General features: G+C 39.1%; 1 protein-coding gene across 2 annotated transcripts in view; it reads right to left on the bottom strand.

The window, feature by feature from the left end:
- Positions 1–20,812, bottom strand: part of ATL2 (atlastin GTPase 2) — a 77,634-nt gene that overhangs the window by 34,125 nt on the left and 22,697 nt on the right. For both annotated transcript variants that reach the window (XM_011997338.1, XM_011997339.1), the window contains exon 2: positions 13,130–13,374. In XM_011997338.1, coding sequence (XP_011852728.1) covers positions 13,130–13,374 — 245 coding nt within the window. The remainder of the gene's footprint in view (positions 1–13,129; positions 13,375–20,812) is intronic.

The following is a 20,812-nucleotide window of genomic DNA, read 5'->3' as shown; positions in this document are numbered from 1 at the left end:
AAAAAAAAAAAATCTACAAAAAATCCTACAGCTAACATAGTAGTAAGAAACTAGATGCTTTCCAGAAACTAGGTTAGAAAACAGACAAGGATATTCACTATTTATCACTTGTACTCAATACTACCGGAGGTTCTAGCTGGGACCATTAGCCAAGACACAGAAATAAAAGTTTCCCAGATTAGAAAGAAAGAAGTAAAACAAGCACCATTTGCAGATGACATGATCTTGTATATAGAAAACTCTAAGGAATTCGCTAAAAAAGTTATTGAAACTAATAAACAAATTCAGGATTTGTTTCAAGGATACAAGATCAATATGCCAGTCAAGTAAATATGAACTATGAACTTGCATGAACAATTCAAAAATGAAATTAAGAAAGCAATTCCATTCATAGTAACATCCACAAAAGGAATAAATTGAAGTGCAAAACTTATACTCAAAAACTCTAAAAAAATTTTTGAAATTAAAAGATAACATCCCATATTTATGGACTGTTAGACTTAATATTGTTAACACAGTAATATTTCCCAAATTGATCTTTCAGATTCAACCAATCGCCAATAGAATCCCAGCTAACTTCCTGTAGAAACTGAGAAGCTAACTCTAAAATTCATATGGGATTGCAAAGAACCCCAAATAGCCAAACAATCTTGAAAAAGAACAAAATGGGACTCACTTCCTCATTTCAAAATTTACTACAAAGCAACAGTAATGAAGATAGTGTGGTACCGGTATAAGAACAAGACATGGCCTGGCGTGGTGGCTCACGCCTGTAATCCTAGCACTTTGGGAGGCCGAGGCAGGCAGACTGCCTGACCGCAGGAGTTCAAGACAAGCCTGGGCAACACGGTGAAACCACGTCTCTACTAACATACAAAAAAACTGGCCAGGTGCGGTAGCTCACACCTGTAATCCCAGCACTTTGGGAGGCCAAGGCAGGCGTATCACGAGGTCAAGAGATCGAGACCATCCTGGCCAACATGATGAAACTCCATCTCTACTAAAAATACAAAAAGTAGTTGGGCATGGTAGTGCGTGCCTGCAGTCCCAGCTACTCAGAAGGCTGAGGCAGGAGAATCGCTTGAACCCGGGAGGCGGAGGTTTCTGTGAGCTGAGCTGGAGCCACTGCACTCCAACCTGGCAACAGAGCGAGACTCTGTCTCAAAAAAAAATTAGCTGGGTGTGGCGGCGCATGCCTGTAGTCCCAGCTACTTGGAAGGCTGAGGCAGGAGAACCGTTTGAACCCAGGAGACGGAGGTTGTTGCAGTGAGCCAAGATCGCACCACTGCACTTCAGCCTGGGCAACACAGCAAGACTCCATAAAAAAGAACACATATATAGATCATGGAATAGAACTGAAAGTCAAGAAATAAATTCATGTCTATAATCAACTGGTTTTCAACAAGGTACCAAGAGCATTCAATAAAGTGTTAAACAGTCTTTCCAAAAATGGTGCTGGGACAAATAACCAAAAAATGAAGGAAGAACCATCTTTCATATTATTATAACATACACACATATATTTTACATAATTAACATATTATATATTAATATGATTTATAGCATTACTCCTAATAGTCATAAAGTTGCAAACAAACCAAATGTCCAATAACTGACGAATGGATAAATAAAATGTGGTATATCCATACGAGAGAATATTATTCAGCCATAAAAAGAAGTACTGATACATAATATAATATGGATGAACCCTGAAAATATTATGCTAAGTGAAGCCAGTCACAAAAGACCACATTTTTTAAGATTCCACTTACATGTATGTCCAGGATAGACACATCCATAGAGATACAAAATAGATTAGTGGTTCCTTCAGGTTGAGGGTTTGGAGAAAGGATCTGGGGGTAACAGCTAAAGGGCTGTTACCGGGATTCATTTTGAGATAATGGAAACTTTGTTTCTTTTTGAGGCTGCATCTTGCTCTCTCTCCCAGGCTGGAGTACAGTAGCACAATCAGGGCTCACTATCACCTCAACCTCCTGGGCTCAAGCCATCCTCCTGCCTTAGCCTCCTGAGTGGCTGGAACTACAGATATACACCACCACGCTCGGCTAATTTTTTAATTTTTTGTAGAGATGGAGTCTCCCTATGTTGCTCAGACTGGTCTCAAACTCTGGGCTCAAGCAATCCTCCCACTTCAGCCTCCCAGAGTGCTGGGATTACAGACATGAGCCACCATGCTCCACCAATGGAAACATTTTAAAATTGTGGTAATAGTTGCACAACTCTGTGAACATACTAAAAACCACTGAACTGCACACTTTAAGTGAATGACTTATACGGTAAGTGAATTATATCTCAATAACACTGTTAAAAGGAAAAACAAAAAAATCAAATACCCTTAGTGTACAAGTTCAACAAAGACTCCTAGTCACATGAAACCCACTTGTATAACACTACCAGAGTCTAGGGGAGAACAAATGGCCCACTGAAGTTTCTGTTAACCGTCCATGTATTAGTGCAATGTGACATAAATCTTATGGCTTGAACTTGCTTCTTGATGAAAGAATTATGGTATACATTCTCCAATCCATAGAAAATGTATCCTATTAAAGGAAAGAAATTCTGAAGCCAGGCTCAACGGTGCATGTCTTATAGTCCCAGCTACTTGGGAGGCTGAGGCAGGAGGACTGCTTGAGACCAGGAGTTCAAGGACAGCCTGGGCAATAGAGTGAGACCCAGTCTCACAAGAAAAAGAAAAGGAAATTCTGAACTAAAATTTATAAGCTGGGCCACGCACAGTGGCTCACACCTACAATTCGAGCACTTTGGGGAAGCCAAAATAGGAGGACTGCTTGAGCCCAGGAGTTCAAGACCAAGCTGGGCTAAAGAGTAAGGTCCTTCAGGGTTGACCACCTGAGCCCAGGAGTTCGAGGCTCAAGTGAGCTGTGATTATGCCACTGCACTCCAGCCTAGGCAACAGACTGAGACCATATCTTTAAATAAATAATAATTTTTTAAAAAATTTACAAGCTGAAAAGCAAAACTGTCCTGGCAGAGTGAGGGAAGGAGGTAGGGAGTTAATTACCTTTAAAAAAAAGTCTCAGCCAGGAATGGTGGCTCACACCTGTAATCCCAGCACTTTGGGAGGCAGAGGTGGGCGGATTATGAGGTCAGGAGATTGAGACCATCCTGGCTAACACGGCGAAACCCCGTCTCTACTAAAAATACAAAAAATTAGCCGGGCGTGGTGGCAGACGCCTGTAGTCCCAGCTACTTGGGAGGCTGAGGCAGGAGAATGGCGTGAACCTGGGAGGCGGAGCTTGCAGTGAGCCAAGACTGCACCACTGCACTCCAACCTGGGTGACACAGCGAGACTCCAACTCAAAAAAAAAAAAAAAAGTCTCCTCCAAAAACAGTTAATATTAACATAAAAGGAACTTACATTATACAAGATGGCTTAACTCCCTAAATGTTCTAAAGCTGGTGTTTGAGTAGTCAGTGTTTATGTGTAACGGGTTGTTGCTTGAAGTATTTTTCAATAAACAGCCTAAATAAAACAAATTACTTTAGAAACAGTTAATGTAACCTACTGGAACAAAGACTTTGGAATGAAAAAAGATCTATAATTTATGTTCTCTCAAATCCAAAATGGAAATATGTGATGACAGGAGGGCCATAATATTTATGATACTGCAAAAGAGGCAGTACATACATTTGGGGCTAAAAGCTGCAAAGGACAGAGTATTTTCAGGCAACAGGTTCAGGAATGTAACCAAGAAAGTCTCTCCTAAAACACTGCAATAAAGACTTCAAACAATATTGTAAACACTTCCTTCCACCTCGTTTATTTCTGATTCCTCTACCTGTGGCAACATTTGATGAAGTTTTTCTAACTGAAATCTAACCCAATTTAAAACCTGCATATGGAAGAATTAAAAATTAGTTTTGATTCCAAAATCCAAGTCTTAGCACCAGGGACCCCAATATGCTAAGGGGAAAATAGTCCACATAACCTCTGTATCCAATCCCCTTATCTTTTTTTTTTTCTTTTTTTTCTTTTGAGAAAGAGTCTCACTCTGTCACCCAGGCTGGAATGTAGTGGCACGGTCTCGGCTCACTGCAACCTCTGCCTTTGAGGTTCAAGAGATTCTCCGCCTCAGCCTCCTGAATAGCTGAGATTACAGGTGCCCACCACCACCCCCAGCTAATTTTTTTGTTTTTGGTAGAGACGGTGTTTCACCATGTTGGCCAGGCTGGTCTTGAACTCCTGGCCTCAAGCAGTTGACTCGCTTCAGCCTCCCAAAGTGCTGAGATTGCAGGCATGAGCCACCAAGCCCAGCCCAATCGCCTTATCTTATTTTCAGGTAATAATAATCATAATCATAATCATAATAAGCCCACAATTTTTATTTCCTTATTGACTCTTAAAATTCTGGTCAAAGTTTGCCTGCTTCTCACATTGGCAAAAATAATACAAAATTCAAATTTTCAACATTTTGTTACATAAGTTCTACAGTTTCACTTATAATAAATATTCAAAAGTGAATTCAGTTAAAGTAATAATTAAATGAATAAGCTAAACTTCTACATTAAATCTGGCAGTTTTATGAGCAAATGAACTTGTATACAGATGTATATAGATAATTTTAAATCAACAAAATACACATCAGAATAGCTAACATTAAAAAGATTGACAATACTGTTTACAAGATATACAGCAACTGTAAGTCTCTCACAATGCTGGTGGAAGTGTAAAATTAGTGAAACCACTTTGGAAAAAACTTTGGCAATCCCTACTAAAATTAAATGGGTATTTTCCCATGACCCAGCAATTCTACTCCTGGGTATAAACCCAACAGAATTTACTGCTTACATCACCAAGACTTGTACAAGAATGTTCATTAGCAGTTTTATTCATAACAGACAAAAACTAAAAACCCGTAGTTCTCTAAGTAGAAAGGGTAAATTACGATATATTCATCCAATGAAATATCACTCAGCAATAAAAATAACATACAACATATTTTTGACACACGTAACAATGTGCATACACCAGTCTTAATGCTTAGTGAAAGAAACCAGACACAGGAGTACATACTCTATAATCACATTTATGTGAAGTAGGCAAAACTAATCTACATTAATACAAGTCAGAACAAAAGTGGCCCTTGAGAGCTGGAAATAGCAGTAACTGGGAAGGGGAATTAGAGAGCCTCCTAGAATACAGGAAATGCTCTCTCCTGATCTGAGAGACAGTGGTTACAATAGCATATGTATATGAAAATTAACTGGCCATATTAAAGTTTATACACTTTATGTATATAAGTTACACCCAATAAAAAATAAATAATAGGCCGGGCACAGTGGCTCATGCCTGTAATCCGTAATCCCAGCACTTTGGGAGGCCGAGGCGGACGGATCACGAGGTCAGGAGATCGAGACCATCCTAGCTAACACGGTGAAACCCTGTCTCTACTAAAAACACAAAAAAACTAGCAGGGCGTGGTGGCGGGTGCCTGCAGTCCCAGCTACCTGGGAGGCTGAAGCAGGAGAATGGCGTGAACCTGGGAGGCGGAGCTTGCAGTGAGCGGAGATCGCACCACTGCACTGCAGCCTGGGCGACAGAGCAAGACTCCGTCTCTAAATAAATAAATAAATAAATAAATAACCCAAGGAAGAATCATTTTAAAATATTGTTCCTTCTCCAAATACATTTCATTCTTGAGAAAGAACATAAAACAAAGCTTTTCTTCATGTTTTGCACGTCTCATGAAATCTCAGACACTGTTATCCTTAAAGAAGAAAGTAAAATCAAGTTCAACATCTCATAGGGCTCATTCTGAGCTACTTGTGCTTGTGGCCAGTTATATGTAGCAGTGCATATTGATTCTTAAAGATAGTTTTTTACTCCTGGTCTCTGGCAACAGTTTGGGGAGCAGCTCTTTAAATAGCAAAGAATAAAAACATAAAAGACAGTTTTTTTAAAGTGCCATTAGCAAATATGCTGTGGATGGAGTTAAAACTCTTGTGTAGCAAATAGAGCAAGGACCCTTTATTTACTAAGCTTAGATACCAGTGGATAGCAAGAAATTTACATTTGCACTCACACATATCCTCCCATCAGTCTAGTTCAACTCTGAAGTAAATAAAAGTAAATATTTACAAAAGAATAATTTAGTGTAGGTATATCCTATAAAGTAACCTGTACTTTACATATTGTAGATATATGAGAAAATGACCACACATAATTTTACATAATAGTTTTTAGAATAATGGCTTTGGGATCAAATTGCCTAGTCTGGAATTTAAGCCTTGCCACTTACTTTGAGTCTCATTTCTTCAACTACCAAGTTGAAATACAATTATCACTGCACAGGGTTATTTCTGAATACTAAGTAAGATAACGCCTGTTAAATGCTTAGTAATCAAAATATCTAGAATTCAGATTCAAAAATCGTTACATCATAAAATAGTATGTGCATCTTAATGGAAGAACACATCATCATCTATGAAGTACTCTTGCCAAAAGAGTGTCAAACCTGAGTCTGATGAAGTCTCTAGATTCAACTAACAACTTACAGAAGATTCACAGAACACAGAACATGTAAAACTACAACAATGGGATGCAATCAGCAAATCCAGAGTGGGAAACCCTATAACCAACATCAGTATCTTCAACAATAAACTGCCAAGAGAGAGAGAGGGAGGAAGGGAAACCTAAAACGCATTAAAACACTTTAAAGACAACCAATCACAATGTGGACCTCAGCTGGCTGGATTCAAACTATTAAAAAAAAAAAACAAAAACAAAAAGCAGTTGAGATGGCCAGGCACAGTGGCTCACACCTATAATCCCAGTACTTTGGGAGGCTGAGGCGGGAGGATCACTGTAAGTCAGGAGTTCGATACCAGACTGGCCAACGTGGTGAAACCCCTATGTCTACTAAAAATACAAAAATTAGCCGGGCGTTGTGGTGCACACCTGTAATCCCAGCTACTTGGGAGGCTGAGGCAGGAGAATCGCTTGAACCCACAAGACAGAGGTTGCAATAAGCTGAGATCGTGCCACTGCACTCCAACCTGGGAGACAGAGAAAGACTGTCTCAAAAAAAAAAAAAAAAAAAAAATACAAAAGCAGTTAAGGCACCTTGAAAATTGAACACTTACAAGACATTTTATAATGTTAAGAAATTACTTTTATGATAATTGTTGTAATGTTCAAAAAAGTCCTTATTTTTAAGAAACACATACTGAAATATTTATAAATTAAATGATTTCTGGGATTTACTTTGAAATAATACATCAGGTGTAGAGTGAGTTATAGCTGAAATGAGATTGGAATTGATAAGTGCTAAAAATTGTTTAGTAGCTGGACATTTATTATATTATTGTCTACTTTTACATGTGTTTATTAATAAAATTCTTCGTAATAAAGTTTTAAAAAGAAAAAACAGGAAATGGTATAAAAGTAGAAGCAACTCTATAGAGAATTAAGAATCCTTATCTAAGAGAATTCAGTAATAATAGCTATCACCATCACTTAGCATCAATATCACAAGCACTGTGTTTAGTTTCATGTATGTAATTCTACTAAATTAAGTTTTGACCGTTGTAAACTGATTCCTAGAATTCAAACTATTTTTACAACAGCCAGATGTGACAATCTAATCAGCATTTTTCTGTTTTTTCAGTTCCTACTGACACTGGAACAATCTATTTCACTTTGAAAGGGTTTAACTAAAATTATGCAGCCATGAAAAAGAATGAAATCATGTTCTTTGCAGCAACATGGATGCAGCTGGAGACCATTATCCTAAACAAATTAATGCAGGAACAGAAAACCAAATACCATATGATTTTACTTAAAAGTAGAAGCCAAATAAGGGTACTCATGGACACAAAGATGGCAACAACAGACAATGGGGAGTACTAGAGGAGAGAGGGAGGGAGGGGGCAAGGGTTGAAAAACCATTGGGTACTATGCTCAATACCTGGGTGACAAGATCAATCGTACCCCAAACATCAGCATTAGGAAACATACCCTAGTAACAAACCTGCACATATAGCCCCTGATTCTAAAATAGAAGTTAATTTTTATTTTTAAAGTAAACAGTTTGGATTATAACTCAAGTATAAATAAGCCCACACTGATATAAAGGATTGAATAAATAAATAAATAAACCAGGAGAAGATATAACTCTTTCCAACAGAAGAATCCTAAATAATATATTTAGATGCCTTCCTTTTATCAGAAGGTAGAGCTTAATCCTCCTCCTTCCCTATTCTTTGAGGTTGGGGTGGAATTAATGACTAAAAAATAGCAAGTCTGCAGTGGTGAAACCTGGCAAACACAAGCTTAACCAAGAGATGAAGAGTAACATTCCCAGCAGTATCACATGACTATACGCACCCCCAGATACAATGTGATAAGAAGGGTATTTGACCTCAGTAGTATTCTTGCCAAAATCCCATCACCCCAGTCTAACCATGACAGAAATGTAAGACAAACTTAAATTGAGGAACATTCTTCAAAATACCTTACCAGTACTCCTCAAAATAGTCAAGATCGCCAGGCTCCCGCCTGTAATCCCAGTACTTTGAGAGGCCAAGGCGGGCAGATCACCTGAGGTCAGGAGTTTGAGACCAGCCTGGCCAACATGGTGAAACCCAATCTCTACTAAAAATACAAAAATTAGCTGGGTGTGGTGGCAGCCACCTGTAATCCCAGCTACCTGGGAGGCTGAGGCGAGATAATTGCTTGAACCCAGGAGGCGGAGGTTGCCATGAGCCGAGATCGCGCCATTGCGCTCCAGCCTGGGCAACAAGAGCAAAACTACGTCTCAATAAAAAAAAAAATAAAAAAAATAAAAAAAAAAACAGAAAAAAAAGTCAAAGTCAAGATCATGAAAAAAAGGAAAGGCTGATAAACTCTCACAGACCAGAAGACACTAAGGAGACATGACAGCTAAATCTAGGAATCATATTCTGTATTAGATCCTGTAATAGAAAGAAGGGCACCAATGGAAAAACTGCTGAAGCCTGAATGAAGTCTGGGGTTTAGTTAACAGTACTGTACCAATATTGGTTTCTTAGTTTTGCAAACATATCACACTAATGATAACATCAGAAGAAACTAGGTAAAGGGAACAGGTATACATGCTCTCTTTGTTATATTTCAATACAAAAAATGTGTTTGAAAACTTAAAAAACATATGACCTCTAATATTGTGTTAAAAATGGAAAGAAAGAAAAAACAACTTTAAAAAAAATCAGTCTGGGCATGGTGGCTCACGCCCGTAATCCCAGCACTTTGGGAGGCCGAGGTGGGTGGATCACCTGAGGTTGGGAGTGAGACCAGCCTGGCCAACATGGAAAAACCCCATCTCTACTAAAAATACAAAATTAGCTGGGCATGGTGGCACATGTCTGTAATCCCAGCTACTTGGGAGGCTGAGGCAGGAGAATCGCTTGAACCCAGGAGGTGGAGGTTGCAGTGAGCCAAGATTATGCCATCGCACTCCAGCCTGGGCAACAAGAGCGAAACTCCATCTCAAAAAAAAAAAATCAGTTGACTAAAAATTGTAATATCAAAGCAAAACCCCATCAACAGTTAAATGGATAAGTAAAATGTGGCATAATCATACAGTAGAATATTTAATTTTATTTTTATTTATTTTTGAGACAGAGTTTCGCGCTTGTTGCCCAGGCTAGAATGTGATGGCGCAATCTCGGCTCACTGCAACCTCCGCCTCCCAGGTTCAAGTGATTCCCCTGCCTCAGCCTCCCAAGTAACTGGGATTACAGGTGCCCATCACCACGCCCAGCTAATTTTTGTATTTTTAGTAGAGACGGGGTTTCATCATGTTGGCCCAGCTGGTCTCGGACTCCTGACCTCAGGTGATCCACCCACCTCGGCCTCCCAAAGTGCTGGGATTACAGGCGTGAGCCACTGCGCCCTGCCCTCATACAGTAGATTAAGGAAACAAAAATAATGCAAAAACATGGGTACATCTCAAAGTTAGAATGTCAACAAAATAAGCCAAATACAGAATACCTATGGTATGATTTCATTCACGTAAAGTTCAAAAACAGCTAAATGAACCTGTGGTGAGAAGTTCAGAACAGCAGTTACTTTTGCGGGGGTAGATATTAACTGAGAAGGAACACAAAATGGGGGCTGTTCTATATTTTCATCTGGGTGGTGGTAGTAAGGGTGTATACCTATGTAAAATTTCATCAAGCTGTACACTTAAGATTTGTACACCTTTTCTGCATGTAAATTATACTTCAAGGGGAAAAACTTTTTAAGGAAAAGATACATTTATCTAAAGCACACCCCTAAATAAGTAAATAAGAATTAGAAGTGGGGGGGCGGGGCATAGAATACTTGAGTGTAACATTTATTTAGGAGGGGAAAGTCAACATCCCTCACACCAGAACCATACCCACCAATTCTGTCTTTGATTAGATTTTAATCTCCTCTTGTAAAACTACTCACTACTTTCGTCAACTGCATACTTACACACATTGACTCAGGTCAACATTGAAAACTTACACTGTCAGTATGTCACTAGTTTTCTTTCAGCTAGCATACCACCTGTGCAGGCATATAGGTTAATAAAATAAATCCAATTATCCCATTATTTCTCCTTCTTAACTTTCACCTCATAGGAAAAGCATGACCCACCACATCATCAGTGTAGTGGAGGCACATTATCCAAAAATCAGATTATCATTTAAATGCAATTTTTGATTGACAGAATAAGGTGATTTATATCAGGAATTCTATAGGGCAATACTATAAATGAAAGCTAATAAAGATATTTCAGTTTAAAAGCCATTAACTAGATGTACAACCTCGCTCAAGCCACCTTAACTTTTGCAAGGCTTCTGCAACTCCCCCAGGAAAGAGAGTTCCGTTTGCACAGATATTGCAAATATATGACAATGGGGCTGCTACTCCACTCTGAACAGCCACTACTAATGGATCAGAGATGGAAACAGAAATGGCACCTGAGGTGAAACTTATCTGCCATTCCTAGATAAGTGATCTAAGCTTCCCTCCCCTTCTAACTTTCTACTGTCTGTGACCTACTTGCAACAAAATACATTTGCACTGAACAGCTTAGACACAGATAAACACAATATACACAAGCTAACTTAAGGACTTAAGGGGACCTCAAAATATAGAAATCTTTTATCATCTTTAAATGTACAGTTCTTAAAAAAAATGTCACTACTTAAACATTTCTGTATTTCAGATGTAAAATTCTAGATCAAGTCTAAATGGGAAACCTTTAGCTGAGCGTGGTGGCTCATACCTGTAATCTCAACACGTTGGGAGGCTGAGGTGGGAGAATCACTTGAGGCCAGAAGTTCAAGACCAGCCTGGACAACATAGTGAGAACCCCATCTTCACAAAAAATTTAAAAATCAGCCAAGCATTGTGGCGCATGCCTCTACTGCCAGCTACTTGGGAGGCTGAGGTGGGAGGATCACTTGAGCAGAGGAGGTTGAGGCTGCAGTAAGCCATGTTCACACCACTGCACTCCAGCCTGTGTGACAGAGTGAGATCGCGTCTCAATCAATGAGAAAAACTTCAAAACGATTTCTCTTTCTCAATGTCCCAAACATGTAAAATATTGTTCTCTAATATAAACTATGTTACTGATACTCGGGTATATTTGAGAATGCCTGAAATGATCCCCATGAAAAAACTTTACTGAAAAGCTTCCTGGAAAAACAAACAAAATGAGAATGTTTACCTTATTTCTTACTCGAAGAGAATGCACACCCAATTACAAATGTACACAGAACTCATAAAGGTGATCATCCTGACAGGTGTTTAGACAATTACATAATTCTGTCAAAGTGTTATTTCTAATAATTCATGTGGCTTCTGAATGTCACAAGTTCCCTATATAGCAATTCCACTAAGTGTTCCACTCCAAAATTTCCAATTCCTTCTCCTGTTCCCTTTCAAACTCCCATTCCCTCAGTCAAACTTGCAATTATCAGAAAAACATTCCAATTCAAGTGAAAAAATTTTTTCCCCTTTTTTTTTTTCAGGAGAGAAAGAGTCAGGTAGAGATAGGTAAGTAACAATTGTCTGGTACCATCTCAAAGTGAAAACCCATAGAAGGGAATGAGATTCATCAATTAAAATGTAAGTATCTCCTAAGACCCAATTCTTGTGCCACGTGCTTGATAATCAACAGAGGGCCCACACCCATGACAGAGATTAAAGTAGCCAGAAAAAAATAAGCAACTAAAGTAATATCAATAAAACATACAACCATGAGTTAGGAAGAGGATGTAATATAGTCCTAAATGTCATGGAAGGCCCCCATGAAAAGATGAGACAAGAATACCATAATATTTGAGAAAAAACATGGCATACTCAAGGAACAGCAAAAACTATAGTTTATTTGACATATGAAGGGCAAGAGATGAGATTCAAAGATCATGGATGCCTGCAGAAGCCACTCTAAGGAGCTGGACTTTATCTCCAAAGGTAATAGTCACTAAAACTAACTTGTCTGAGGAACACAGATACACGTTTTCAAAGGTCTCTATCCGTCTACTTTACTCACTGTAAAGGTGGCCAAAAGGAAAGTGTGAAGAAATAACAAAAAGGGAAAGAAGATAAATAGTACTTCAGAGACTTCTAGGATATACTCAGACAACTTAGGTTAGAGCTACAATGCCTGGAACACAGAAGCTCAATCATATGCTTCCTTATGCAGTATATGCAGAAGGGAATTATGGCGATGAAGAATCAAGAGCTCAAACTTACTGTATTGACCAGGAAGTCCTATAAAGAATTATATTTCTATAGAATTAAAAATGCAGTTCTGTCGGCCTGGACAACAAAGTGAGACCCCCATTGCAACAACAAAAAAAAAAAAGTTTTTTTAAGAGTTGGGCATGGTGGCACACGACTGTAGTCCTAGCTTCTCGGGAGGCTGAGGTGGGAGGATTGCTTGAGATTGGGATGTTGAGGTTGCAGTGAGCCATGACCACACCACTGCACTCCATCCTGGGTGACAGAGTGAGACCACTTAAATTAAAAAAAAAAAAAAGATACAGTTCTGGTTTTTGTCTATTTTTTTAACAGGCTTGGTTGGTACTTTTTTCTTTTGAACTCGGTTCAATTTAAAAGACTATTCACCTTGTTATACATGTATCTAAGCATGAAGTCCAGTAGAAATGACTTCCCTTTACGAAAAGCTCCTGCTACAGATACCACTACTATGTTAAGATCTCGTATGTGCTCCTGTAGCAGTATCTGCTCCAAAGCTTCTTCATCAAGTTCAAAGTTATGGTCATCTTCATGAGCAAGAACAATCTGTACTGGACATGGTTTCTTCATAACCTCATCAGAATTTACTAAGTCATCATCTTCATAATTCTCACCTAGAATTTAAAAAGAAAGAAAGTGGTTACTTTAATCCCTACATTATGAACTTTCATTAAGGACCACAACTAAAACAAAATTTCAAATAAAAAATTGCCCCTTCCCTCATTATATATTATTACAATGTTCCTTTGGATTTCTCACTCCTTCTGTAACAGGACAAAGAATGCTGATAAGATTTCCCACTTGATATGGTTGGCTGTGTCCCCACCCAAATCTCATCTTGAATTGTAGCTCCCACAATTCCCACATGTTGTGGTAGGGACCCAGTGGGAGGTAACTGAATCATGGGGAGGTTCTCTCCTGTGCTGTTCTCATGATAGTAAGTTCCATGAAATCTGATGATTTTATGAGAGGTTTCCCTGCACGAGCTTTCTCCTCCTCTGCCACTATGTGAGTGAGATTTGCCTTTCACCTTCCACCATGATTGTGAGACCTCCCCAGCCACATGGAACTGTGAGTCCATTAAACCTCTTTCTTTTGCAAACTGCCCAGTCTCAAGTATGTCTTTACTACCAGCATGAAAATGGACTCATACACCATTATACATACAGATAATAATACTAAATATGGCCTCTATCTCAATGAAGTCTTAACAGCTAAATGTGAACAGCAGCTGTTTTTGAGCCCTGTATTATTCTGTAAATAACTTTTGCAACTGTATGCACACAAAAACTAAAGAGGGGAAAAATCAATTTCACCTAATGCTTCAGATCCCAATTTTCCTGTAAGCATCACCTAGAAAATTTACAAACATTACTCTCCTTTACCAACGTTAAAAACGTATATTAAAATTGTTCATGTGGCTGGGTGCAGTGGGTATAATCCCAGCACTTTGGGAGGCCAAGGCAGGTGGATCACCTGAGGTCAGGAGTTCAAGACCAGCCTGGCCAACATGGGGAAACCTCGTTTCTACTAAAAATACAAAAATTAGCTGGGCATGGTAGCGGATGCCTGTAGTCCCAGCTACTTGGGAGGCTGAGACAGGAGAATCACTTGAACCTGGGAGGCAGAGGTTGCAATGAGCTGAGATCACGCCACTGCACTCCAGCCTGGGCAACAGAGTGAGACTCAGTCTCAAAAAACAAAACAAAAAAAAATTATTCATGTTATTTTTCATTCTGAAACCTAAAGAGGAAAATTAGGGTTCTAACAAGTTTCCAAAAATGATACTTACAATGAGTCCCTAATTTAATAACAGTAACCTAGTACTACAGCCTCCTCATTAAAGCAAAGCATAGGATTAATGCTCAGTAAAGAACAGTGACATGCACTTATATCTCAGAATTTCATCTCCCACTGGAGCTCTTTCTTACCAAACACTACAGCCACCACTTTAAGACTACATAGTTCCCCAAAACAGCCATATAAACCCTTCCTTTGTTCACCACAACACACTAAAATTAAGGTAACCTTTGCAGACATAACTTTACCGAATAGTGATGAAGAACTACAGAAATGTAAACGGCAGAGATAAACTTCCAAAGTCTAGTTTCTGTTCTTCTTTAAAAAAACACCTAGCTTCAGAGGACACATACCTTGTCTGACTTTCTTCTCTACCAACTGCTTGATCCCATGTAGCAACTAGTTACTCCAGGGGACCTTATCTTCTCCCACATCAAAATTTCTAAGAGACTCCCTCCTTGAGCCTGTCTACTAAGTGTCAGTTTCCACTCTAAGGACACATACGGTATCCACTGTTTTCAATGCAATCAATGACTGTCCTACTCTGAGGAGAAAGCCAGTCCACTGAGGCGTGGTACATTATTAGTCAACAGTTCAATAATACCTTATCCACATAACCAATATTCACAGAGCAAAGATTATATAACTACATTAGTGGATTTTTAATCTTATTACCAAAAGAAGCATCTCATTTCTCTGATTTGCAAGGACTATTAGAGCCTTTACCTCCAAATCACAAGGCACCTTTAACCGTATATAGCAAAGTCAACAGCACTATTTCAACATGTGCTGCAAACAATGACAATGCATTATAAAGAGCAAGCCGCTTCAAAGGAGAATCTCTGAAAGTAAAAGCAATCATTATTTAATTAAAGAGGACATTATCACTGCCTGTATCAATGGTATATAGCAACAGTCAGGTATGCTATTTGAATGCATGCAAAAAAGTGAACTTTCCAGGAAAAGTTCCAATACAGATAAATTCTAAGCTAATGCCTCATTAGGTAGGTCCAGATAAATAACAAAACAGGATGCAAATGGTGTAAGTTTCTACGCTTAATTAGTGGTTTAAGACCATGAACTAGGCAGCAAAACTGCCTCGATGTATGTCACTTAACTTCTCTGCACCTGTTTTCTCATCTGGAAAATGGGGGTGTGTAAAACAAGCATAGCAGTACCTAACTCACAGGGTTGTCATCAGGATTCAATGAGTTGAAATATGTATGCTACACAGTAAGCACCATAGGTGTAAGTTAACAGTAACTTCAAAATAACCAATCCAACAGAAGCTTTTATTTTCCCCTTGAAATGTCAAAATGCTATGGTGATTTTCACTTGACCAGTGTAGCTGTGTACTGACACTGTCATCCACCCATTTGCTCTGGCACAGACCTGCTGGCTGTCCTTGACATACAGAGATACATCTATGCGTCTTTTACTTACCCCTAAATCTAATCAATAACCACCTTCTTAATTTCTTCATTTCTGAATCTCTATTGATAACATTCCTGCACTTGTCACTGCCATCTTATCTCACATTGTAGCACCTAACTGGTCTCCCTTCATTAATAATACTCTTGTCCTCTTACCCAATGCAATGTAATCTCCACAGAGTAGCAACTAAATAATATAGTTAAATGTAAAGTTAACCAAGTTACCCTTCTTAAAATCATTGTTACAGAGGACTAATGACTAAAATCCTACACATGCTCTATAAGGTCCCGTATTCACCTCCAATCTCTGTTACCTCATTTGGTGCTATTCTTCTCTTTAAACCAGTGGTCCCCAACCTTTTTGGTACCAGGGACTGGTTTCATGAAAGACAACTTTTCCACAGAACGGGGAGCAGTGGTTTCGGGATAAAACTGTTCCATCTCAGATCATCAGGCATTAGTTAGATTCTTGTAAGGAGCACACAACCCAGATCCCTCACACATGCAGTTCACAATAGGGTTCACGCTCCTATGAGAATCTAATGTCACCGCTGATCTGACAGGAGGCAAAGCTCAGGCACTAATTCTCGCTTGCCTGCTACTCACCTCTTGCTGTGCGACCCACTTCCTATCAGGCCACAGACAAGTACCAGTCCAAAGCCCTAGGGTTGGGAACCCCTGGTTTAAACTAGGTAGCCAAGCTAGCCTTTCATCAGATCCTCAGGCTGCTGTTAAGCTCTTTCTAGATTCTGCTATAATATTCCTCTGCCTAGAGTACTCTTCCCTGTGTTGTTTCCTAATCAATTCAGACTTATTCCTTACATCTCAGCTCAAAAGTCACTTTCCAGGAACAAGAATCTTCCCTGAGGATTCCAACCAAGTTTAGTCATCCTATACTCCCCAAATTTTAATCACTTGAATATGTATGTAAGTACATACTTACTAAATGTCTCCCCACTTGGATTGCCAATTTACCACTTAGTTTCCCATCATAAGCAGAAAATAGACAAACAAAAGAAGAAAGCCCTTAAATACCTTACCATGGCTTCCACAGTCGTATGCAATCTGGGCCCAGCCTCCTCTCTCTAGAAGTGAGCAGGGGACCTTATAAAGAATGTTTCATTTTACAACACACTCCTATTCATTCCCGAAGCCTGGACGATCTGGCCTTCTTGCTGTTCCCTGAGGAAGCTAACCCTGTTTCTCACCTTAGAATTTTTGTCGTGTGTTGTCCCCTATCTGGAATGCTCTGTCCTTACAAATTCACATGGTTTATGTTTCCATCATCCAGCTCTTCAGCTCAAAGGTTATCTCCTCAGTGTGGCCCTCCCTGACCACTCAATCTAAATCACAGATCCCCTTCCTTAACACTTTAATGAAACAGGTTTATTCATAGTTCTTTTCAATTCCTAAAACAATCTTTTTTCATTTGTTTAAATGTGTACCTTATATCTCCCGCTCCACAGAATGTGTGTGCCACTAAAGTAAGGATCCCAATCACCCCATTAACCATTCTCTACCAGCACCGAGAACAGTGCCTGACACCTAGCCTAGCAGGTGTCTAGTTTAAGCATTTTACTCAGGAGTCTTACATCTGCCCTTACCCTTTTTTTTTTTTTTTTTTTTTTTTGTGGAATCGCACTCTGTTACCCAGGCTGGAGTGCAGTGGTGCGGTCTTGGCTCACTGCAACCTCTGCCTCCTGGGTTCAAGCCATTCTCCTGTCTTGGCCTCCAGAGTAGGTGGAACAACAGGCGCCCAACACCTCTCCAGGCTAATTTTTGTATTTTTAGTAGAGACAAGGTTTCCCCATGTTGGCCAGGCTGGTCTCAATCTCCTGACCTCAGGTGATCCACCCACCTCAGGCTCCCAAAGTACTAGGATTACAGGCATGAGCCACTACGTCTGGCCCTGTCCTTACCTAGTTTATAAGCAAATGTGATAATCAAATAGTTTACGGAAATACCTCTGGCAACTCAAGAGTATTAAGCATATATAACACAAAAATTCCATAAAAATTATGAAGTTTGGCCAGGCACAGTGGCTCATGCCTGTAATCCCAACAATTTGGGAGGCTAAGGAGGGCGGATCACCTAAGGTGAGGAGTTCGAGACCAGCCTAACCAACATGGAGAAACTCCATCTCTAATAAAAATACGAAATTAGCCACGAGTGGTGGTGCATGCCTGTAATCCCAGCTACTCAGGAGACTGAGGGAGGAGAATCGCTTGAACCCGGGAGACGGAGGTTGCGGTGAGCCAAGATTGCGCCATTGCACTCCAACCTGGGCAACAAGAGCGAAACTCCGTCTCAAAAACCAAAAAAAAAAAAACAATTATGAACCAAGTAAAACACTTTTAAAAAGAACTCAAAAGTAATAACTGCTAAAACATCACAATGACCAAATGTGGAGGTTGGTGATTTTGCTAAAACCAACAAACAGTTTTGTTCTTATTGTAAAGAAAGCATTAGTTGGTTTTTTAGAAGTTTAAGGAAAAAAAAACCCCACTGGGCAGAAAACCTTTGTTAACTTGAAAATTCACCTACATTAGTTGGCCACAGTTACTATGCGACCAAATTTATTAGCATAGACAAAGACAGGCCTTTCAAATAGACAGAATATGTCTACATATTTGTCACTATTATCTATTCTACAGCCTTTTAAAGAGAAGGGCTAGCAAATAGATTTCAAAGGTATAATGGAGCATAACAATGATGTGATTCACCTGCATCTGTCTACTTACTCCCCATGGTGATTTCTCTACCAAATATGGACTAAATACAGTACTCCATCAAATACTGATATAAGCAATTGAATAAAAGAGACTTGTATGTAAAGTTCATTAGGATACCTGCAAATACTGTATTAGCATTTAGTGATTACCTACAATTAAAAGTCTTTAATTTCGGCACCACACTAAAATTTTAAACTGAAGTTACATCCTGTGTATAAAATAGTGATTTTATTTCCATTTTTCAATGTCAAAAATTTACTGGGAGAAGTAGATTTCAGTCCTCCAGCACATTTTTGTGATTCACAGTTCCAAGTCAGTTCTCCCTACTCTAGCCCCCAAATGGGTCTTTCAAGGTCAAAGCTAAAAGACACCTACAGATGATCACCTGCTTCTCAAATATCTCTCCATACATTAACACTAAGGTACCTACCTAATATCTATTTGCCACAAGGCCTAACAAAAGGAAGGTGTCTTAGTAAAAAGACCTGTGATTGCCAGGGGTTGGGGGACAGGGAGGGATGAACAGGTGTAACACAAAAGATTTCTTAGGGCAGTGAAACTATTCTCTATAATACGAAATTGGTTGATACCTGTCACTATACATCTGTGAAAAACCCATTGAATGTACAACCCCAAGAGTGAACCCTAATGTAAAACTATAGACTTTGGATGATAATAATGTGTTAGTGAAGGTTCATCGATTTTAACAAAAGCACCACTGTGGGTGAAATGCTGATGGCGGGGTAGAGTGTGTATATGGAGGGGCAGACAGTATGTGTGAACTACACTTTCGCTTCACTTTGCTGTGAAGCTAAAATTGATCTAAAAAAAAACAAAAAGTCTATTTAAATAAGACACCTGTCTTTTTGTTGTCTAATCACACTTTATCTTAAATCTGCCAAATTCATACACTCAGCATGTATTCCAACAGCAAAATTTACACTTCAGGGGTGACCTAGATCCATCAGCAAAATTCAAGCTTAATTATAAACTAAGATAATAAAAAAGTGCTACATATCTACATTATAATAAAATGTAGCATTAATGTTAGATTACATGAATCCAAAACTAAACTTATAAAAGGAGAACAAAGAATAATTCACCTTTCAAAAGGAATGAAAAGTATATTTTATTATTCACATTCCAAACAAAAACTTGAAACAAATTTTTATGGGAAGTAACCTTGATTCAGTCTATTCAGTCTACTTATAAAAATTAGTTATCCCACAAAAGCTAAGTAATGTGTTAGTGCCTAGTACTTGAACCTCAACATTTATGTTTCATAACCAAGTGAAAACAGTACCTAGGTATTCAAGTTTATTCTAGCACATATTTTTTAAGAGCCTTAAAGAGGTTATACCATGGTTAAATATATTTCTAGGGATTTATTATAAGGAAATAAAGACGCTAATAAAGATGTTCAAGTTTACCAATTTTATTTCTGGGGGCAAAAATTAATGTTGCATACCTCAAAACTGGCAAGTGGCCCAACAGTTATTTTAGCCATATACTGACATATTATGCAGCCTAAAAAACACATTTACACTCTTAAAAAATTATACATATATATATATATATATTTAAATTCTTTTTTTTTTTTTTTTGAGATGGAGTTTTGCTCTGTCGCCCAGGCTGCAGTGCAGTGGCGTGATCTCGGCTCACTGCAACCTCCACATCCCGGGTTCAAGCAATTCTTCTCTCTCAGCCTCCCAAGTAGCTGGGACTACAGGCACCTGCCACCATGCCTGGCTAACTGTTTTTGTATTTTTACTAGAGACGGGGTTTCACCTTGTTGATCAGGCTGGTCTCAACTCCTGACCTCAGGTGATCCACTCACCTCGGCCTCCCAAAGTGCTGGGATTACAGGCGTGAGCCACCGCACCCAGCCAAAACATATATGTATTGTTTTAAACAGCATAAAATTGGCCAGGTGCAGCTTTTCAAGCACTGTTTTTCAAGCAATGGACAATAAGCAGCACAAGGAAACTTTCAAGGTGAGTGCCATGATCATTTCCAGCTCTTCGCCTGGGAACAATTTCCTAACTATAGCATGAGGAACTAGAGCACAAAAATCTGAGTTCAAGATT

The sequence above is a fragment of the Mandrillus leucophaeus genome, unplaced genomic scaffold (assembly GCF_000951045.1).
Source record: "Mandrillus leucophaeus isolate KB7577 unplaced genomic scaffold, Mleu.le_1.0 Scaffold538, whole genome shotgun sequence".
Lineage (NCBI taxonomy): Eukaryota > Metazoa > Chordata > Mammalia > Primates > Cercopithecidae > Mandrillus > Mandrillus leucophaeus.
This window is presented reverse-complemented; position numbering and strand designations above follow the sequence as displayed.